The sequence below is a fragment of the Sparus aurata genome, chromosome 13, assembly GCF_900880675.1.
Source record: "Sparus aurata chromosome 13, fSpaAur1.1, whole genome shotgun sequence".
Classification (NCBI taxonomy): domain Eukaryota; kingdom Metazoa; phylum Chordata; class Actinopteri; order Spariformes; family Sparidae; genus Sparus; species Sparus aurata.
In genome coordinates, this window is record NC_044199.1 from 19,464,077 (window position 1) to 19,487,342 (window position 23,266).

At 38.9% G+C, this 23,266-nt stretch overlaps 1 protein-coding gene across 2 annotated transcripts in view; it reads left to right on the forward strand.

Annotated features, from left to right (window-relative positions):
- The window catches only part of opcml (opioid binding protein/cell adhesion molecule-like), a 626,228-nt gene that overhangs the window by 411,829 nt on the left and 191,133 nt on the right, over nucleotides 1-23,266 (forward strand). For both annotated transcript variants that reach the window (XM_030437862.1, XM_030437861.1), the window contains one exon: nucleotides 3,692-3,927. In XM_030437862.1, the coding sequence (XP_030293722.1) occupies nucleotides 3,692-3,927 (236 nt within the window). The remainder of the gene's footprint in view (nucleotides 1-3,691; nucleotides 3,928-23,266) is intronic.

Genomic DNA, 23,266 nt, shown 5'->3' on the forward strand with positions numbered 1-23,266 from the left:
AAAAATACTGCCTTGTATTTGGCTTAATACATCTAAACCTGTCTGCATGAGTCAGATGTGGTAGTGAATGTGCACAGTATGAGATGATATGTTACTGGTGTCACATGTGTGTGCAGGAATCATTGTGGACATGTCTAAAATAGACATTTCTTTTTTTTTTTTTAAATAATGAGTTGTTTTCTCAACTAATTAAAATGTAGGCTCTTGTTCTAATCAGATCCAGTTCTTGCTTGGAAAAGTGTCCATATAAATTCAGCTCTGACCTGAGCAAATGTTTTAACAAATTTAAGCCAAAAGTGGTAGGTTGATTTAGGTGATATAATTTGTATCTCCATTAAGGAGGTTTTGTTTCCGCCCTGTCCATTTGTTGGTTGGATGGTTCGCCGGATTGTCAGCAGCCTTGGTCCAGAATAAACAGCATTAACTTTTGGTGCGGATCCGGATAAAGGGATCTTAAACATTGCGGCTGAGGCCCATTCTCCATCTGAGTACTAGGTGCCAATGTGATTCATTAAAGTACCAATGATTATCCTTACAACATAACATTACATACACTACATAACATTTATGAAGCTTTGAGGAGATTTATATTGTGTATCATGATATAGCCTAAAAATACTGCAATAGGAATTTATGGCCAAATCGGCATGGCCTAGTTTGTCCCCCCAGGAATCTGCAGAGAAAAAGTTTAAATTCCACGAAGAGCAATTTTGATTCTGCAGAGAGCAATTCTTGATTCCGCGGCAGCAATGTTATGCCTCGCGATTCTTGTTGTTATAGTCGTCTGTCTTTTTAAAGCAATGTCCGCGGGAGTTTCAATCTTTTGCTTCAGATGATTAGCGGAAGTGGCCTCTTATTGTTGAATTTCTTCTGTGATCCACGACTTTGTTGCATGGTGTGCAATAGCTTGCCCAAATCCTCGTGTAGTTGTTTATACTGTTTAGTTCTTTCAGCCGCTGTAATACTTGCAAGCTTGAAGTTACTTGCTGTCGGGGGGTTGGGTCAGATAAATCGCTCCATGGCTAAGTGCTTTCATTGAGATCGCTACCTGGTGGTTGCTGGTCGCTAACCGCGGCCGGGATGAAAACTACATGCAAAATGTGATATTTCGCGGAAGGTCTTTGAATCCGCGGACGGCCGAGAAATCTGTGAAATCGGAATCGATATCAAGTGTAATTTTGTTTGAATATGAAGAATAGGAGCATTTCACTGTGCTGTGTTATTTTCTTAACCTGTTTGCCTAGATCTCTTGGTATTAAGGTGGCACTGTCAGCATGCACATTATCTCCTTGGATTTGTGGTACTGCTGACACACCCTGACATTAAGTTATGTGTAGTGCTTGTTCCGTGAATACATTTTCTACTCATAAAAGAGACCTGTCATGTCTTGACTGGTATGATCTACAGGAGAAGGTGTGTGTCATCACTGTGTGTGTACAAGACAGTGATGAATTTGTGATAATAATTTCTCAAGGAACACTCATGTTTGCATCTCTTTGCATCAACAAGATTTGGTTATACTTTTTTATTGATACATAACCTAAGTTAGAGCTACAGATCATATCACTCACCTTTTAAATTTCTTCCTGCTACTCTTCTACTCAGGGGTGCCGCCAGGGATTTTGGGCTCCATGAAAAGAAATCTAATTGGGCCCTTGTATAGGCTGGTGAAAAAAATTGATGCCGTTTTATATAAAACTATGAATTTTAATGATATTTTTGACTATCATTCCCATATTTGTGAAAGAACCTTGTAGTCCTGCATGCAGGTCTAATTGATCTCCACAACTGTTGACTCACAGGTGGTGGCATTGGATTTGGGGTCAAAAAATACATATATGAGGCTATATGGTCGTTGCGATTTAATCTTCTGATTTCCAGAAAATATAAACATTTCTCTGAATGTACTGAGAGTTGTATTGAGTCACACAGTCTGCATGCACCAGAAATGTTCTCCTCTGTTCCTACTGCAAAGCTGGTGGGTGAGAGTCCCAAACTAGTGACCAAACATTCTATTTTAGTGATAGCTGAATTTTAACTATGTCATATATAAACATGCATATGCTTTTTTATTTCAAAACTGTTTTTCATACATGAATATCATTCTGAAATAAATATGGATTATAGGCTATTTTTATTTTATGGGGGGCTGACAGACAGCTGCTGCTGCTGCTGCTGCTGCACTAGACGTACTTGTTTGAACATGTTTGTTTTAATTATACACTGCCTCATTGATCATTAATTTGCGTTTGAATTTCTGTCATTAATAAATATTTCCTTTTCTTTTTTGTAATGGTCAAAAGAGAGAGAGAAATCCCAACAGACTGTGTGCAATGATGCTAACTGGCATGTCACTGAACACAGTATTGCTCACCTCCTTCACTGGGACAGGGAGGGGGACAGTTATTGGGAGACTGGGCTGCTGCTGACTCATCTGTTGTTAAGTCTGCTAAAAGGGGCAGGGACAATGATTTAATATGAATATCTAGTTAAACATTTCCCTGCACTGATTAAATGTTGATGAAATGTAGGCTAACACTAGTCTGTAGCTAGCTAGCTTATTTCACTATGGACCTTAAGCCAACAGGTTTATACCACTCACAGACTATAGGCTACCCACCTTTGTTGGTGACAAACTGGGTTACAGATTGACACCCTTTAATTTGTCTTTCCTCTCTCTCTTTCCTTTTTTGAAAACCAGATTTTATTTAGGCAACATTGTGATCACTGTAGTTCTGGCTCATCTACTGACTGCAACTAAACACCTTAACTGATAAGTGTGTAAGGCAGGACCAAACCATTTCACGCAGATACAGGGGGGTGGTTGGTCAATATGGATGTTTACTTTTTGGTCAATGGGGATATTTAACTTTTACTGCCAAAAACAAGTAAAAACAAAGAGATCATTAATTTTATTATTATATTTGAAATATATACACAATGATTATGGTTTAATAGTTTTATATTAGTTTTTTATTTGACCTATTTTTTTTGGTCAGTCAGGGGCCCTTGAAATTGTCCTAACTTTTCCCCCATATAAGGTGCCCCTGCTTCTACTCTTCCTACTACTCACTTGTCTTTGTATGTGCACTGTAGAAAATGAAATGTTAAGAACAGACAAGATTTCAAGGCAGCAGACTTTAGTAAAAAATAACTTTGAAATCAAGTTTAGCAAATACAAATCATTTGCTAAAGCAGAATAATCATTAGTGTTATAATAACAAGATATAAAATAACAATGGGACACCAATATGAATAATTACAAGGGCTTACTTGTTTGAATATACAAAGAATATTCTGCAGAATTTACAGCTCTGGAGCTTTACAGAGCTTTATAATGAGTTTCAGCTAATTTTTTAGCTGTCCTGTCCACAATTGTACTCTCACTGTTATCGTAGAGTTTTTCTTTGCCACAAGACACAGATGTTTTCAGGGTAAATGTCAGCCACAGCTGCAGGCCCTTAGTCTTAACCACCTGTAGTTCATATGTATGACAAAAAAAATAAGCTAGGGTTTTTACAGTACCCTCTGTTACTTTTAGCTTCCATGGCACCTCATCAGACACAGCTGGATGTCAAAATGCCCCCATATTTAAATGCTCTTTGAGTGAAGTTTTGTTAGAGGTTGTATGGAGCAGAGAGGCTGAAGGGCTGAATCTCTAATGGGATTTTTGTATTTTTCTTCCTTCCAGATGCAATGTGGACAGCAAAGTATCACGTGTGGCGTGGCTCAATCGCACCACCATTCTATTTGCAGGAAGTGAGAAGTGGTCCCTGGACCCTCGTGTCATCCTGATGGAAAACACAGCAGTCACAGAGTACAGCATCAAGATCCAAAATGTTGATGTCCATGACGAAGGGCCCTATGTCTGCTCAATCCTCACAAACAAGAAACCAAAATCCACAAAAGTGCATCTCATCGTTCAAGGTAAGACCTGTGATTCTATTCAGCTATAACATATAACCAGATGTGCCAAATAAGGGATGATGAATAAACATTGATGTGTGCTTGTTTTGTTGCACTACGGGTGTTCATTTGTACAGATGGAGAGTTGTGAACCCACGTTGTTTTTTTTCTAGATTTCAGTGGTGCAAGTCATTTGCCAAATCAAATAAATCTTCCCTCCTCTGTTTTAGTATGGTGTGACTGAATGGAAATCAGGAAGTATAACCTAGTGATTAAACCAGGATTCAATCTTGATTTAATTTCAGATTGCTGATAGATATTGATTTAGGACACGGTGGGCTGAAAAATGTACCCGCTCAGTTTCATTGCAAAGTCCTGCTAAATCAGCTGTCAAAACTGTAACAACTCTTACGATGAAATGTATTTCCTTCATGGTGAGCTTCCACAAAAAATTAGCACCAATGCCCCAAGCCTGCATTTGAGGCGTAGATCATGAAGCTGACGAAGAGATGTAGTAGTTGTATCACATACTTCCCATAGAACCACAAAGATAATACAAGACATCAAGGAAAGGCTGCTGACAACCCATGAGCTGATGAGAATGACACCACTTGTGATTTTTAGTTAAAGCTGGGGTAGGTCATTCTGTTCAAAAGCATTTTATTTATTTATTTTTTATCATATTTGTAGAACATTTCTTGACACCCAGACAGCTATCAAAATATTAAATGATCTGGCAGGGACAGGGCTGTAATAACTTCATCCAATCAATTTTATCGGCCCGAAGATTTTGTATGGACAGATAACCTGTCAATCAATCTGCCCATACCTGACCTCCCTGCCCACCCTGTCCTGACTCTGCCCATCACTCATTGTGCGCGACCCTGGTCTGTAAAACACACTGTCGGAGCTTAGGCTGATGTCAGACAGTGCACGTTCATGGTTTGGGGGGAGCAGCTTTTGAGAGAGTCCTGAATGCAGGGGCTGGGTTTTATTGAATGCATACCTTCAAATCTAGCATGGGCTTGACGTTTTTTTTTTCCAATTTACGGACCAGCTTTAAGAAAAAAAACAATTTCATTGTTTCTTTGTTGAACAGATTCACTTTCATACAATCATAATTAACACTGAGTGATTCATAATGATATCTTATTAACTTAAATTGATGCAAAGAAGCATCAGGCCATTGTTTTAATCCAACAATAGACAAGCATATTCTTACTGAGCCCCAGACATGACATGGTCAAAAAAAATAATAATTGTGGCCACAATATAGCTATAGCATGCGCACAAAATACTACTTTGTGGCCACAAAATACTAATTTGTGGCCACGAAGTAGGTATAATGTCTGCACAAAATACTAATTAATGATATTAATATCATTCGTGGACAGCTGGGTAAGCAAATCGAGCCCACCTTCTCTAGAAACTGCAATAGCCTGCCCTACGTGATGTCCTTAAGGTGAGTGTCTTATTCTGTTCTAGTCAATATGTTGTTATCCCACATTTAGGCAGTTATTTAATTAGGCCTATAATATAGTGAACTTTTAATCTTCTGTGATTTTATTGAAGGACAAATGTCCAGAGAACACTACAGACACCTTCAGTAGTTCAGTCAGAGCAACAACAACCTGCAAACCAATACAAACTAGATTCTGATCACTGATAGGCTACAGGTTCCCTTGGCAATGCGATACATACAGTGAGCGCTACTGTAACTGCACGGCTGCGTAAGGTGGCATCATTAAACGCTGCGGCTTATATAGCCTATGTATTCCCTCAGCTGAGAGTCTGAAACACATGATGCTACTTTAAAAGGAGATGATCAGTGAAAGGCACTGCCTAATAGCGGGATAACAAGATATTGACTAGAACAGAATAAGTTAAGACACTCATCTTAAGGACATCACATAGGCTATTGCAGTTTGTAGAGAAGGTGCACTCGATTTGCTTACCCACCTGTCCAGGAATGATATTAATATTATTAATTTGTATTTCGTGTGCACATTATACCTACTTCTAATGATTAGTAGTTGACACCCCTAATCAGGGCCGTTTCTGTCTTCTGGGGGCCCTACGCAAGATGCTGTTTGGGGGCCCCTATTTTGTCAAACTACGATGGATTGATTCCTAGCTCTTTTAGGTGATCCACAAAGATGCAACAATCTATTACATGTTAAGAGGAAAACAGGCTAGATTTGTGAAAATCTCTCTCAAATTAAAATCAAACATCTTAGGTTGACCCACCCTAGCAAGTTGAACTGATAGAAAATGATAATACAAGGTAAACAATGGGGATCCTCTGTAGGTCAATAAATGAAACTGATGCAGTGTTCCTCAAACATGTTTATTTTAAATTGTACAACATTTAAACATAAAACATTAAACATTTTTAAACTTGAACATCCTGGTCCAGTGATGGTGAAGATGGCCGTGCTGCTTGCAGGTCAGGTGGTGCTAAAGGCGGCTGTGCTGCTTCCAACTTGCAATTCCAAAATATTTCACAATTGCTCCTGCAAAGACAAAACTCCTCAGGTTACCAAGCCAAATAGATCTATATACTATATAATTGAGTTATGTTACACCAATGCAGAAATTCATAATCTGCTTTTATATTAAACATTGCAATATACAGTACAGTGTCCCTTTAAAGCATGCACCCAATTTCAAAGTTGTCACTTTTAAGCATTTTTCAACACATTGTACCTGTAGAGTTATAAAACAAAGATAAATGACTGATGAGCATTATGTGATATTTAAGGAATATTTTTGTGTATATTTCGCGGGGTATTACAAAGTGGACTGATGATATGGTTTTAACCTATATTCTGTAGGCAGAACTAATGGTCATATATAGTATAATTTACTTTAATTTGTGTTATTATGATTCTTTTGAAAAAACACAGGAATGCATCAAAAACATAACTAAACTGTAGGAATGTAGGCAAATGTGTTCATATTATATTGTCCCAATACATATTCTGATAAATGTGGTAAAGAAAGACGAAACTAACTCTGTAGAGGTAAGAATAATACACTCAGAGCAATAATCCACTGCTACAGTAGTCCATAATAATCCACAATATAGGTATGTATTAGTGTTGTTTAGCACACGTCACATTAGAGACCTATAAACTGAGGACATACTAAAATTGATAAATGAATCATAAAAATAATCAAAAAATAATAAAGTAATGTTTCGTGGCAATATTGAAGAGCAGAGGAGGTCTATGATGGAACAGCAGCTCCCATTGAAAGAGGATACAACAGACATGACAGACATCTGCCTAACAACACACACTCCCTCCCAAATGTAATGCCAACGTGCTGGACCAGCTATTATTCACTAAAACGGGTGTCACTTCAGTCAGTCAGTCTTATGGCAATCACGTGTGACATATAAATTTTATTTTAGCCCTTTCCTAAAGCAAACACTTAAGCTAGCTAAAGATTCGGCATTAGCTCACCCTCCACTCACATCATGAAAACAAACCTTACCTTTATCCTGTAACGTTTTTCTTCATCTAGATTCTTCTTTTTTCTGAACCAGATGAATAGGTTCGTTTTGATGCCATGCCATAAATTACCGGTACCGGCGGCTCAGTGCCTTGCCTCTCCTTGCCCAATAGTACTGGTCATCATAGCAACGTGGCATGGTAGAGACCAGGGGCCTCATTTATAAACCTTGCGTAAGCACAAAAGAAGGTGTTGGCAACTCTCTACGCACACCGTGGAATTTATAAAAAGAGAACTTGACGGGAAAATGTTCAGTCCTCCACGCACACTCTGACCCATGCATACGCACATAACTGGGGTAAGGAGAAACTGCGCCACTGATGGCAGAAGAAAGAAACGGGAGAAGCTGTGTGAAACTGATACTGATCGTGTAAAATAAATAGTAATATTACCTCTCATATATAAACAGTTTATTTGCAAGAAATGTATTTTTTTTTAAAACTATTTCTACAATGAATAAACAAACAAACTCCCTGGAGTGCACACGGGAAACATATGATTTGGGACAATAGTAAGACAACAGTAGAGCAAATTACGTTTACACTGATATGAATGCAGTTTAATATATTAATATCCTATATCATATAGCCCATTTCGTCTCATCTCCGTTTTCAATGCATAACGCATAAAACACTTTGTAACTGTGTTTTATTGCCATACAAATAAAGACTATAATGATCTTATATTGTTAGTGTGAAGGACTGTTTGTCAATCAGGGTAATTCTCACACGTGTAGCAGATATTACCTAATAGATGGGTATATAAAGGCATGTATTTACAATGCGTTATGGTGCACAATGGCTGCTTTGGCACTGTTGGAGGATGTGGCAAAAGGAAGGATACGGAGGGAGCGGAACTTCAGAGACCAGCAAGATCCACTGGCCAACAGTGATGAGTGGCTGATGAGCCGTTTCCGAAGCCCACGAGCTGTCCTCTTGGATCTATGTGCGGTATTGGGCCCAGCGTAAGAGAGGAGCACCCACAGATACCACGCTGTGCCAGTCCTGCTTCAAGTGGTATAATTGGTACATAATGTTTCCTTATACGGTGGATGAACATGCAAATAAAAATGCGCAATTTGCAGCAATGTCCGGTTTCCCAAATGTAATCGGTGCCACTAACTGCACTCATGTTGCTATAAGAGCACCAAATGAGAATGAATTGGGCCGGCATCAGTGTCCCCCTCCCTCCTCCGTCCCACGTCACTCAGGAGGGATTCCCCGATGATCCCCGCCAGTTTTTCATCCAGCGGGGTGAGCTCCGGTTGGCCCGTTCGCCTTTCTCTCTGCTTTCGGCATGCTTTCAGTCATGAATGAATATTAACTAGGGGCGTTTCTCTGAATATTCATAAGCGACTATGGGCGTGGTATGACCCGCACACAGGTGCGCCACATTTAGAGTGGAGTGTGATTTATAAAGGGAAATCGGCGTAGGACGTGCGTGCGCACTGTTTTATAAATCAGGATATTTTTGTGCGTACGCACTTTCTGTGTTTCGTGCGTTCGCAACCTTATGACGTCAATCCTACGCACAGTTTTATAAATGAGGCCCCAGATCTGACCAATCAGCGAGCCTAGTATCACCTTGGCTCGCTTGGAACCTCAGCGGAGGTGCTACAAAAAAAGTGCCAGGTACTTTTCACACCTTTTCCGTCGGGTCACTACTCAGATAGGGAGGCCAGACTTGCAACTTGATGGGGCCCCCTAGTGGTGCAGGAGTCTTATGCAACCGCATAGTCCGCACATAGACACAGACAGAAGAAGAAGAAACTACCAAGGATTATTTCCTACATCAGTAATAATGACACAACATATATTTATTTATCCTTTAAAGACAAAACATGAAACAAGACAGTTTGGATGTTTTTGAAGATACACTCTAGCTCCTGCAAATATAGATGGTAAAACTGTAAAATCTATTGCTCAGCTCTCTCAGCTCTCATGTTTTGGATTACAATCTCCTTCAGATGGGGTTTAAGACGTAGTGTCCTCCAGCAGGAAAAACAATTTAAAATATATAAGAGAGGGTTTTTTACAATACACGTTAAGACTGTCAGACTTCCTTTTCATGCTGTATTTCTGTCTGGTTTCTGTAAGTGAGAGTGATGCACAATGAAAGTTGCCATGTAGTCAAGTACACTCTGATATTTACGTAGAAAATCCCACTGTTTATTTGGGTAGAGGGGAAGACATGCAGGGAACTAGCATCGCCCAGTATTTCCCCCATGCTGGCACTTTTTAGGCCCAGCAGTGATGTAATGCTGCTTTGGCCTGACTACGCACATGCCAGCACCCAACAAGATAAAGACAGTACTTACATATGATTGCGGCCATTTGGTAAACTTTGTGAGAGTTTTTTGAAATGGGAACATTTTGTCGGAAGGGGTACAGATACAGATTCCTGTCACAACCTAACACAGAGTTACAAATGGATGAATACAGTACAGCACAGCCACCTCCAAGGCAAAGACAGATCAGGAAGTCCATGGGGGATGTTAGTGGTGCTTTCGTCTCTCCTTTCTAGAACCTCAGAAATGGAGATTGGTGTTGAACCTGTACACAGAAAAGGACTCTGGAGGGTAACATCAATCAGCCCAGTGACCTTGTCAGCTGATACCCTTAGGAATATAGGGCATCTGCTTCCATGGTGACTACGCACAGGGAGTGGACTGACTGCAGTTAAGCCACACTGCAAGAAAGAATAATATCTTTGAGTGCTTTGTAATGCATAGTGTATCTATCCCAAGGACTAGAGGTGGCAGAGAACTAGCCAAGGACTCAGACTCAACATCAAGTGGTAGTTACACTCTGATCCCAATTCTAAAGATGTCAGTTCTTCTTCTATAATGAACAAAGAGCCTTGCTTTTTCCTTCATATTGACTATTCCTGAAACACCATCATACAGCAGCATAGACATCAATTCAATTTCTTTTTGAGTTAGGCCACTGTGAGACAGTGCCAGTACATATGGTCTATGCCAGGGGTACTCAAATACAAATCCTCAAGGGCCACAAAGATTTTTTTCAATGACTCAAAGGTCCACGTATTGAGGTCGGTCAGGCCACATGCAATAATACTGTAATATTCAAAACAAAATGTCCTTTTCATTCTAAACCACAAAATACGAACTTGAATAAAATGTAATTTCCATTTTAGCAAATTAAAATACATAGTTGAATATTTCCTCGTTTTGTTTGCCTTCAAACATTGTGTCCATCACTTCAGTCATGCATTATTTTATTTCATTGTGACATAGATGTGACAAGAATCCTGCTTGCAGCTTAATATGATGATTTCAGTGCATTTATTTGTGTTGTGCTTATCTCTGAATTTTGAGGAAATGTCTCTTCAAAATTCCTATGCTTCGTCTCATAATGCCGTTTCAAATTGGAAATCTTCATCACAGCTTTTCCTGGCATATTGTAACGCACCTTGTGGACTGTGGCGCAATGACTCTTGGGTATTCTGTTGGTGTTGGTGTAATTATGGCTCATGAATGTGTTTGTGAATAAGATGATATGTAAGATGGTTGTGGGTTAATTCACGTCATCTGTTCTGTGAATAAATGGTGTTGAGTTTTAACAAGGATGATAAAAATGTTGGCACTGTGAGTGAAAGGGTGTTTGCCGGGAAAACTCCCCATCCGTTACACTCTTTGTAAAAATGCATGATGAGACTAGCTAGAACATGTTAAACTACATAAGGCAAAGTATTTGTTAGTGCTGCGCTGTCAGATCCGTGGGGCTTGTCCTGGTTGGAGGGAGAATGAATGCAAATTTTAAGTTCCTATTTCTCTGAGTTGCCGATTTTCACTGTCCACTTTGTTATAGCATTTTACTTGGAACACGCCATTTCCAATCTCTTACCACCGGCAAAATGTGAATACGCGAAATGCTCAGAAAACGAAAGTGAAAGTTAAAAGTTGCGCTCGCAGCGGTGAGTGACCCAGCTGTCTGTGTATCGTTGGCATGGAGACAAGTCCCGGTGTAGACGTGCTGACCCAAACAAAACACATGGTAAAGGAATAACAGTAAGGGGGCCACAAACAGGAGGCCGGCAGGCCGGATGCGGCCCGGGAGCCGCCTATTGAGGACCGCTGGTCTATGCAGTTGTTGACTTAAAGCAACATTTCTGTAAGTTTTAGTAAGAAATTATATCACAGTCATCTGAGGCCAGAAAATGTTGATACATTATCAATATAAAGCTTCCATTAAAAAGTATATCCACTCCATGGATTAGCTGCTGCAATCTTGAAGTCTTCCATGGACAAACATAACAGTAGCTTATGTTCGCTAACCAACACATCCTCTTAATGAACTGCCTGAATCAGTGGCGGTTCTAGACCAGTTTTAATAGGGGGGCCAGGTTGGGGCCGGCTTTTTTGTTAGGGGGCACATACAACCCAGAAAAAAGGATAAATCCCTCATTCAGACAAAGCAGTGTTTACAATTTCAACAATTTTGATTGGGTAGTAAACTGCTGAGACACTTTATTTTTGCCTTTCCCTTCAGAACAAAATCAATGCAAGAAATCTGTCATTGTATTATTAATGCAGACTCCCTGTCAGGCGGGCCCCAGGGGGGTCCAGACTCATATATCACATGGCCATTGTCATGACAGGCCAACTGTCATAGATCGATTAGTTTAAAAAATACTTGGCTAAATTTGGGAAAACATTATGGTGTGTGTTAAAATAATGATAAAATATTTTATACTACTTGTCGCACTTCCTCCCTCTGTTGATATAATAATTACCGTAATCATTAAGGGTTACCGCATGAAACTTCAAAATGGGTTATATTAACCTGTTTTCGCTTTCGGCCTATTTGGTTGTTTTTAGTGATGAGGACAGGCTATGGCTAATTCAGTGCATTAACCTATTATTGCCACATGTGGCTAACTGATCTCTAAACGTGACCGTCTGCCTTTAAATATCTGTATTGAATTTGGTGCTTTCATATTTATTTACAACCCTAATTCCACAATAGACACTGTGTAAAACATAAATAAAGAGAATGTGATCATTTTCTAAACATGTTTCACATATACACAATTGAAGATTGTATCATATTTTTATTTACATTTTACACAGCATTACAACTTTTTTTGATACCAGGGTTTCATTACATTTCTTCAGATTGTAAAGCCTGTCACATATATATCTTTGTAGCTACAACTTTATTCAGACTTGCTGTTGCTGTGACACCAGTGTAAAAGAGAACCTTGTTATTGTTACAATATTTGCTAGGAATAACTTGTTGAAATCCCTCAAGATGTCAACAGCATAAGTCAACATCTTCTGCCAGCAGACAGTCACTTTTTTGGTTGTCATTTTATTTTTGTCCCTTGCCTTTTCACACCTCAGCTGGCTTGTAACAACTGAACTTGTTCCCTTTCCTTCAGTGCATACTGGTTCAAATTCTGAGCACAGCAGGCACACGCAGTGTTCTCCCCATGCGGTCTGCTCTGTGTCTCTGTCTCATCCATCGGCCTGTATTGTCTTTCATGAAGAGAAACAGAGCAGGCCACCTGGATAGGCCAAGTATTTTGCCTTCAGTTTTTAATTTATCCCAATGCAACAAATCTTTTTATATGAAACCAGTTACTATTTAATACCGCTTGTCTTTGACTATTTTTCTGATGTTTAGTCAGCTTTCAGCAGTCTTGCCTCCCAGCAGAAAAGTCTGATCTCTCACAGTCTAATCATATGCAGGTCAGGTTTGAGGAGTCCCTCGAGGAAATATGGAATAACCTGTGGAAAAAAGTGCCTTTAGTCCTTAGAAGGTGCTCACTATGTGCAGGCAGGAATAAGCTCAAACTCACCACAGCCCTGAGAAGATTTGGTTAGTGAACAAAAGGGATAAATACAATGTCAGCTACATTTTTATTTTTGCTTCATTTTCCAGTATATTGCACATTCTAGTTCTTTCAAAGCTACTTCACCACAATAGTGATGTGTCGGTCGTGAACGAAACGGCTCTTGGAGTCGGCTCTTTGAAGTGAATAGCCGTTTTTAGACAGAGCACCAAGCTGCCAATTTGCCCGTCCTTGTGGCGGCTCGGTCCGCGGTTTTAGACAGAGGCCGGCAAATTAGGGGTCTGTTTTGGTCCGCCGATTTTCTGCCTTGGAGGGTACACTTATTTCCGCCTCGCCTGCTATCTAAAAATGAGGCGGCAATGTGCCGGCCTCTGCGTGAGGTGGGTGCAGGTGTCAATGACCTGCACTGTTTGCGACCCACAGCCGGGGAGTTTTAAAACCAAGAAACAGCTGATCACAGCAGCCAGTCCATCATTTAATCTTCGGACATTAAGATGAGCAACTGGACAGCCGCTTATATCCAGGAGATGCTAGCGTCTCCTAGGTCTCTGTAGCTGTTGTTGTTGTGTCGGCAAGCTAAGGCTAACGCTTTTTTTCAAAAACGCACACGTATTGCATTGTTTTGGCCGACCGTCCATACGGATCCTGAAAACGCAGCGCCTGAAAATGCACTTTTTTGAAAACGGGTCTCAGGGTGGAGAAATCCGAAAACGCAGCCCTCCCGTTTTCATGTGGATGGCAAATCTGCATACTTTCCAAAACGATGACGCTATTGCCCCACCCCGCAACGTCCCATAACAACAACAACAACAATGGCGGACTACATGCTCGTGTTCGTGCTGCAGAAGATATTGAGCCTTTCTTGCAACTTACTCTTTTTGTTGCGTTTGGTTTCTCTGTCTACTGTCTTTGTTTACAGCACTCAAGCTTAAAGAGGCACTATGCAACCATTTTAGCAAAAATTACATTAATTATGCAGGCTGAGAGTCGTTCTGATGGTTAATTGAAACTTTCTGGGTCGTTTGGTGGCTGCTACGACTCCCCCTAGCGCTTCTGGGTGGAGAAACGGAACGTGCAACTTTCTGCCACCGGTCCGAGTTCAATCCGGATGTGAGTCGGCGGAAGTATCCCATTGCCCCTCGAAAATGTAGTCAGATTGTAGTTTAGAAACTGCTTTACGGCAGACACACCACCAAACATGGAATCGGGTACATATAAACTGCCAGTTACAAGGCAATTGTTGTATTCATCATGGATCAGTTGACTAAAAAGAGACCCAGGAAGCCACAGTCGGAGAAACAGAAGAAGAAGAAAAAGGAGCTTGACAAAAAAAGAGACCAGACACGAGTAAACATAGGTAGAACTTTTGAGGAATGGCGTCAAGTGGGAGACTTGGCCGTGTTACTGTTGAAATTGTAAGTAGCTTACGCTTGGATGAACTTTGTCTTTGCAACGTGACTTGATAGTCTTTTGAACAATGTGTTTGCTTGACTGTTCATTGTGAGCCCTGTATGTGTTTAGCTTGGTTTCTTGATGGCTAGCTCGCTAGTTAGCGGGTGTTTAGCATAGCAGTCACTTGCTACCAAACACGTTTGTTTGTGTTCTGAATCCAGGTTCTCGTTGTGTATTTAGATATGTAGATCAGTCTTCGAATGTTGCATGATTTGGCGCCTGTATCATGCAATATGTCCCGCTGTTTAGCCGGCCGGCTTCTTTGAAAACAGATGCACATGGTAACGTAGTAGCTGCTAGGTGGGCGGGGGAGGCTAGTCAACAAGTCTTTACGACAGTGTTAGTGAAATATCTGCGCCGAAGCTGTAGGGCGAGCCCTGTAGCGAAAAACGTAAGCACAAATCTGGTGCAAAGCTAGAAAACAGCGAAGGAATCTGGTCTGGAAACTGCTACTGCATAGCCCGGCTTTAATGTGCATGCTCCGTGTCTTCTTCTCCGTTTTTGGTTAATGTCAAAGCCCCCCCGCTAAGAACCCAGTTCTAAACTCCAGTGGGGTGCATTGTAAAGGTCTTATTTTGAAGACAAATTTGTTCGAGCTTCACGTCACATGTTTACGCCTACCTCAGAGGCGGCTTTTGGAAAAGGAGTAATATTACGCCTCCGTTTTAGAAAGACAGGCCGGCACATTGCCGCCCTTACCTTGGAGCAAATGTGCCGCCTTTTCCATCTAAAAAGGGCTATAGACTGTCTGGGAGCCGGAGCCGCTTTGTGTTTTTTTTGGGGGGGCTGGGGGCTTACAGAGAGAGAGAGAGAGAGAGAGAGGAAAGGAGAGAGAGAGAGCAGACGCTACAGAGACAACACGCTGGAAAGGTGAGAAAATGAGTGACAGCAGGAAACGCAGTAAAATTTAGTGTAGAGTATTGGAGGTTAAAATCTCATATCGAGCAGGCTCTACAGATAACCTGCACAGGCGCAATAGAACTGTACATCTATCAGTGCAGTTGGAAGAAAAAAGACAAGCAAGTGAACCTGCCGCTGCAGTTTGTCTACAACTGTTGCTGCTGCTGCAGCATCTACAGTGTCTACAGTACACCACCACAACCACCTGGACCTATAGCCCAGAGCTCTATGACACAGTTTGTGCAAAAGGCTTTGTACTTTAAAATGTATTGTTTGTAGCACTCTGTTCCATGTTGAGTATAATAATCCATGCAAATAATACATTACATACATTAGTAATTCATTTTACACACCATGTTTCATTAGTTTTGGTAATAGATTAATTTAAGCAACAAAAAAAACTGAGGAGCCACTTCGGAGCCGAAAGAGCTGACTCTTTTTAGTGAGCCGAGCCATAAGAACTGGCTCTCTTAAAAGAGCCACTACTCCACAATGTTTAAGTCTCACTGTATTCAACCCTAAGGCTATGAGTCTGTTACGCCTACAGCATGCCCCCAAAATATTTAGATTCCAGAGGTGCTTCCCCTGGGTTATTTTTGTAAGCCCAGACAACCACAGGCTGTATTATGTAAAGTGAAATTGTATTTTTGGTTACACAAGCCAGTGTAAAAAAATACACATTCAACCAGTTAGTTCAATGTGTGATGTTTGGGTGAAAGCATAGGTGTATGTTCCTGTTCAACCTTCCAAAGTTTTGCACCAGTTGAGCCCAAACCCATAGGATGAATAGTGTTGTAGTAATAACTCAAGAAAAGGAATGCACTACACATGTTACTTAAAAAAAAAAGAAATAAAGAATGAGATCATTTGAATCATTTGTCACATTACTCATACATACACAAGACCTTATACAGTCTTTTTTGTTGACCGATCAATGTTTTTGATCAGAAAAGTAAGATAACTTTTTAGGGTTATTAAGTAACTTGAATTAGGATTTTACTTCATCACCAGTACAGATGCGCAACATCACACTTCAAATTGATGTCAATTTATCTGTAAGTCACATCTTAAAATTATGATAATAAATCATAATTTTAATAAATATCCCATTTGTAAACTCACAACGGCTCATTATGTAATAACAGCTCATAATGTAATAATTTCAATGTGATAAAAGTTCATAATGTAATAATCGGCTCATAATGTAATAAAATCACGGACGCATAAGGTAATAAGGGCTTTGCGCATAATGTTATAATGTAATACCTTTTCACATTAAGTGCCTTATTGATAGCGCTCATTATGTAATAACAGCTCATAATGTAATAATAGCTCATAGTGAGAAAAGTGTTCCATTATCATCATTGTTACTTCTGCCATCCTTGCAGGGGTGGAAGGAAACACTTTCATTTGTGTCTGTCTGTCAGCAAGATCACACATTTCTGCAAACATGGTGAAGCATTAGCCAACTTAGGTGCCATATACTGTACCTCCGCTCCCAATGAGCGGCAGGCCTCATAAAAAGGAAGAGAAGCCTAATTGTTTAACGCATCATCCTCCATAGGTCAAATCCCTGGTATAAAGGCCACAACTGCACACACTAACAACTAGAATGCACTTATAGGCAGAGGTCGGTTTTTTGTGTTTGACTATGATTTGTGCATAGGTGGAGCTACAGAAACCAACTCAATAGCTGGCATGAGAAGAGGTTGGATTAGGGAAGAAGGAGGGGGACTGTAGTTCATGTACTTTAAAAGACCATTTTCTTTGCTACAATAACTAATAATAACTTCTTCAATAAGAACACATTTAAAATTGTTCTTTTCAAATAAGTAAGTGAACACTCTTTCCTTCCACACAACCTGACGAAGACCTTCCAGTCAAAATGTTGCAGTTTTTTATTGTTGGTCTTTAATGCCAATTTAATAAAGGCTTTTAAACATTATTTTCCTACTACTTACGTTAAATACATGATACAAGCAGAATAACATTTTTCAACTTCTAGACTGATCAATTGATACTAAAGTGTGTTAAGTATAGTCACAGTCATGTGGTGGCAATGTAGTTATTAGCTTATAAGCTAAGAATAGCTTTCCTTCTGGCATTTTGCATTTACACTTCATTTACGTTGTGTTAATTTGTGAATATTATCTTTCTGATCAAAATGTGTGTCTTGTGAAACTTGTGTTTGCTACGGATCTTATTTTCTGCAATAATAAAAACCAAATTCTCCATTTTCTCAATTTTTCTCCAAATTCTATTGGCTTTTTGCACGCCTCTACTCAGAAATGTGATTCTGAAATTCAGTTTAACGCCTGAAATAAGGTCTATGGTTAACACAAGAGATTTTCACATTTTGTTCTACGACATAAAATATTCAAGAACATTTGTATGATTTAAAACTTGTTTTAAATGCTGACAAAACTAAAGTCATGCTGTTCTCTAATACAAAATCAAAACCATAAAATCTGCCCTCAATCGTCCCTTCTCAGGGTTTAAAGATTGAGTGTGTTTCCAATTGCAGATATCTCGGTATATTAATTGACGAATCCCTCTCCTTCGCAAATCATATTGAGCAGCTGGTAAAAAGATTGAAACTGAAACCGGGTTTTCATTTTAGGATCAAATCCTGCCTTTCTTGTAAATCAAAAAAGAGACTGGTTGCTGCCACTTTCATGTCTGTTCTGGACTACACACATCAAGGTTGGGAGGGTTACTTTAAAAATGTAGTCCGATACAGTTACTAATTTCCTGTTAAAAAATTTAGTCAGTAACGTAATCCAAGTACCACAATATTAAAGTAATGTAACTTGATTACTTTAAGTTACTTTTGGATTACCTCAATACACATGCAAATCAAGACTTCCTCTGAGGAACACATAAAGCAAATTAAAAATGTAATTAATTGTAGGGTATGTAAGATTAATTCAGTTTTATTCATTGACTACTAACTATTCAGCTGTATTCAAGAATTACATCACATATTACAATAATAATAATAATAATAATGGTAACAATTATTATTAGTGTTATTGTAACTACTAGGCCTATTTCTAGTAATAGCAGTTGTAAAACACCCCCACATATAGGATGTGTGTCACTTATTTGTCCCCCAAAATTACCCATACAATGTCCTAATATAATCATGCTATTTTAATACCTTGTTGTGATCTAAAGTGTTAGTGACCCATTTCAGTCACTGCAGGTGTTTCAGGCAATTTTGTAACGTACAAGCCCCACAAGGTGGCAGTAGCTACATTTCAAGTGCCTATGGGGCCCTCGAAAGTCAACGAGTTTTCCACAATGAAGTCTGTGCAAATGTTTCACAATAAAAGCCTACTGAGCTATTTATGCTAAAGGTCTTTTAATTTGAGACAGACACAGGAAGTATTGAGTTTGTATTAACAATATAATGTCTTCATTTTTACAGGGCAAAAGGGCGCGAACCAAAACGAGCCTTCGTACTACAGCATGTTAAATTATATCCCAATTTTTTCCAGATGTATCTGTAATCTGATTACATCTTTTTTTTCTGTAACTGTAACGGAATACAGTTACTGTTTTTTTGTATCCTAATTACGTAATGCCGTTACATGTAGTCCGTTACTCCCCAAGCCTGACAGCGATGTTGTATATATGCAAGCCTCGTCTCAAAGCTTACATGCTCTTGACACTGTGTATCATGGAGCTCTGAGATTCATCACTGGTTTTAAAACACTGACTCATCACTGTACACTGTATGAATGGGTTGGATGGTCCTCCTTATCAATACGCAGACTGAGACACCTGCATATTCTCATTTACAAGGCAATCTTAGGTTTTCTGCCTTCTTACCTTTTGTCCTACATTAACGTACAATCTTCTGTCTCAGGATTTGTTCTTGCTGTCTGTCCCATAAGTCAGAACTGAACTGGGAAAGAAAGCCTTTAGGTTTGCTGCTCCCTCTGCCTGGAACATGCTACAAACAACTTTGAAACAAAATGAGTTGGTCACATTGAACACTTTTAAGGGGAAATTGGATGACCTGGAGGCAGAAACATCTGGTTGTAGATGTGTCTTTAATGTTTGTGTCCACCATGTGTTTGTGTGTAGTATGGATGATTATGCTACTGCATGTCTTTGCCAGGACACTCTTGTAAAAGAGATTTTTAATCTCAATTAGTCGTTTTTCCTGGTTAAATAAAGGTTGAATACATAAATAAAAATGTCAGTTAATACCTCACCTTTGAATATAAAAGTATTTACGTGTCTTTAGAATATGGTGGTTGCTAACAAGTGGCTAAATGAGACTACAGATGTACAGATGTTGAGGGCATTAACGCTAATTATGCTGAACATAGACTCATCTTCTCACTACTTTGCGGACTTTAGTTGCAAACTAATCTAACTAACTTTCCAACTTCTAGACTAATCAATTGATACTAAAGTGTGTTAAGTATAGTCACACAGAGGAAAAACAATGATAATGCAACACTTTTCTCACTATATGAGCTATTATTACATTATGAGCTGTTATTAAGGCTCTTAATGTAATAAGTTATTACATTATGCGCAAAGCCCTTATGACGTTATGTGTCTGATTTTATTACATTATGAGCTGATTATTACATTATGAACTTTTATTGCATTGAAATTATTACATTATGAGCCGTTATTATATTATGAGCCGTTATTACATTATTTGTTGCTACAGGTCAATTCCCAAAATACACTTATGAATTTACAGATGAATTACTCTACAGACGATTATACAATTGGGAGTTATTAATTATATTATCGATGCTGGACTTTAGTCTGAGCCAAAGTCAGGCAAAAACTGTTAAAGCTGTTATTGTGGCATCATCTAACAAGTGCACTCAGTGTATTGTGGGTAGATTTTCTTGTCATTTAAATTTGCATTTCCTTATTTTGTAAGATTCCCTTGCAAAATTTCTAAATGCATGTATCAGTTGTTAAATCAATCCTAATTAATTAGGTTTTTAAAAGATATAAATATTAATCAGATATTGAGGGTTGCAGAACACAACAAATTACTGGAGTCCTCCAATCAGTATTCTACTTCTTCTAACCTCTTTTTTATAAATAGTGTGCTGTGCCTATAAGAAGGAAAACAAGCCCAGAGAACTGTTTCCACAGGAATCTGTCCCGAAGAATAGTAATAAATGCATGAATTATATGGAGTAGTCAGCACTAAAAAAGAAAAACTTTTCTTGGTTTAACACACTGTGTTTACTCCAGTGTATATAAACGTGATGTAATGTTATCAATATGGCGTATATTGTCAATAAGTTGTTAAAAACATCAATTCATTTTTTTTGGTTCTTTGCTCATTTGGCAGATATTCTGCCATCACCCAGAAAATTAAACCTGCTCTTCAGCTGAAGTACTTCACAAGATTTGATGAATAATAATGACAGATAAAATTAATTAACAATTTAGACAATTTGATAATTGTTAGATGTGATGATGACACAGTTACGGATTTGTTTCATAAATAAATCATGGGCACCACCTTTATTTTTATCTCCATGGTTACAGTACATATGTTAGAGGACACAAGCCATCAAAAATTAGCTGCTCTGAAAAAACACTGTTACTGGTGCCAAGCCAGTCCTAGAATAAGTTCTTTATTCTTAACTGCATATAATAACAAATGGATAGTTTATATTGGATGCTGCATTTAACAAAGCATTAATTAGTTAATTAACCTTTTCTTCTTTTGTGAATTAAGTGATGTGTAAGACTGGTACACAGGTACGAAGGGAAATGAAACCTGTTACATTAAGTTTCACCAATTTAACATGTTTTACCAGTATACACGTCTCTAAATGTTTACTGTGACTAATACACTATACACTATATTTCAACATTAATTTATAGAACATCAAATTGTTTCTTCCAGCTTGTATGACAAGATTAGGCCATCTGTCTATCTACATTTCCACCTACCTGACTACATGCAACCTACCTGTGCACTCTTGTGTAGGACTTCCACAGGACTAGACATATATTCCCTAAGCTGTTTGCAAGCTACTGACACAAGTATGTCAGAGAAAGTGCAGCCAGACTTTCCTAATACTAAAATACTAGCTTGACAGCACTGAGTGCTAACAGTAGCCATTTGAGTGGTTTAAATTCATTATGATAATGTTAGATGTTTTCTTATGTGTAAATGACACATAGGGTAGTAGGATATGGTTAGCAATAAAAATTATGTGCTGCGGTTACAGCGCACAGCCCCTTAGTATAAAGCACACACCTACAGCAGTAAGACGTAGTTGCGCCATGTAGATTTTGTAGACTGACCTCTGTGATGGCTTGTGTTTATACTGTCTAACTGTGGCATTTCTAGAGTTGTTAAGAGTAAGGGTGCTCTGATTGATCGGACACGGATTGCTATTGGTTGATATACATGATAAAAACTTTGATCCCTATGAAGCCTGATCAGAAGAGCCGATCAGATAAACACACAAGACAGTCAACCACGCAACGCTAAAATTCCACAGCCACACAAACCACAGGAATCTCCTGCTCACCAGCTAACAGCTAACTAGTGCTCCTTCTCCATAATTCATAACATGTATTTATATGACCCTGAAGGCATGATAACTTGCATTAAAATGAATTGGGGCTTTATGTTAATGATGACCTGCAACTCCATGGCGGTTTGACCGCTGACATACAGTTTATAAGACCTCTTAATGAAATGATGCTGAATCAGCCCTGCGGCAGGTTTAATGGGAAGGGGGGAGCATCAGATTTTTGGGGAGGGCACATTAAATCGGTACTTTGAATTGCAAATAAAATGAAATCTAGGCCTACTCCATATGTTGTCTGTGTAGCCTACAGCTAAAAAGTTATATAACTGCAATAAAAATAAAAATAAAGTTGTATAAATTTAAAGTGATGTTTCTGCAAAATGTTAACTTGTATGTGTTACCATGAGTAAATATTGTTTTTTACCTGAAAGGCCACAATATAAAAGAAGGTATGCTGCAAATGAAATCTTTATCTCTCAATGTGTCAAGCTAAGTTTACACAGTGAATCCCAGATTACTTCAGACTAGGAATGCCTCATAATTATCAGCCCAATAACAGGGAATTTTAATTAGTATTTATAGATAATGAATTAATTGCCGATATATGCTGCTTAAAAGTTTGTTCCATATCTGCCACTGACACAGAGAAGACAAAGAAGAGATAGGGGAGGAGCAGTAACATGGTTGATGCTGGATGGAGCGGAGGGAAGGGGGAGGGACCCTGCTTTATTTGATAACTTTAGTTACTAGTAACATTGCAGGTTCAAGTTTTTCAGTATTGATGGGTGTATTACTTGCGACGTGTCACATGTGCCGACAAATTTCTTCTCAATAGCAGACTTTTAATTCAAATTAAATGCAAATATGAGAAAATTGATAAAATAAATTTGAAATTAATGCTTTCATCCTCAACCGTTTACTCACTAAGCCTGTTTTCACTGCACATTGTCCCATTTTGCTTTTACAGGGTTCGTACACATTTTTAGAGGTCAAATTCAAGCACTTTTCAAGCACTTTTAAGGGTCATTTTCACATTTTTTCAGCACCTTATCGCTGAGGTAAAATACATATCTACAGGAATATATATATTCATACTTTTTTTTTCTTCAATTTTTATCACAATTATGTACATTGTA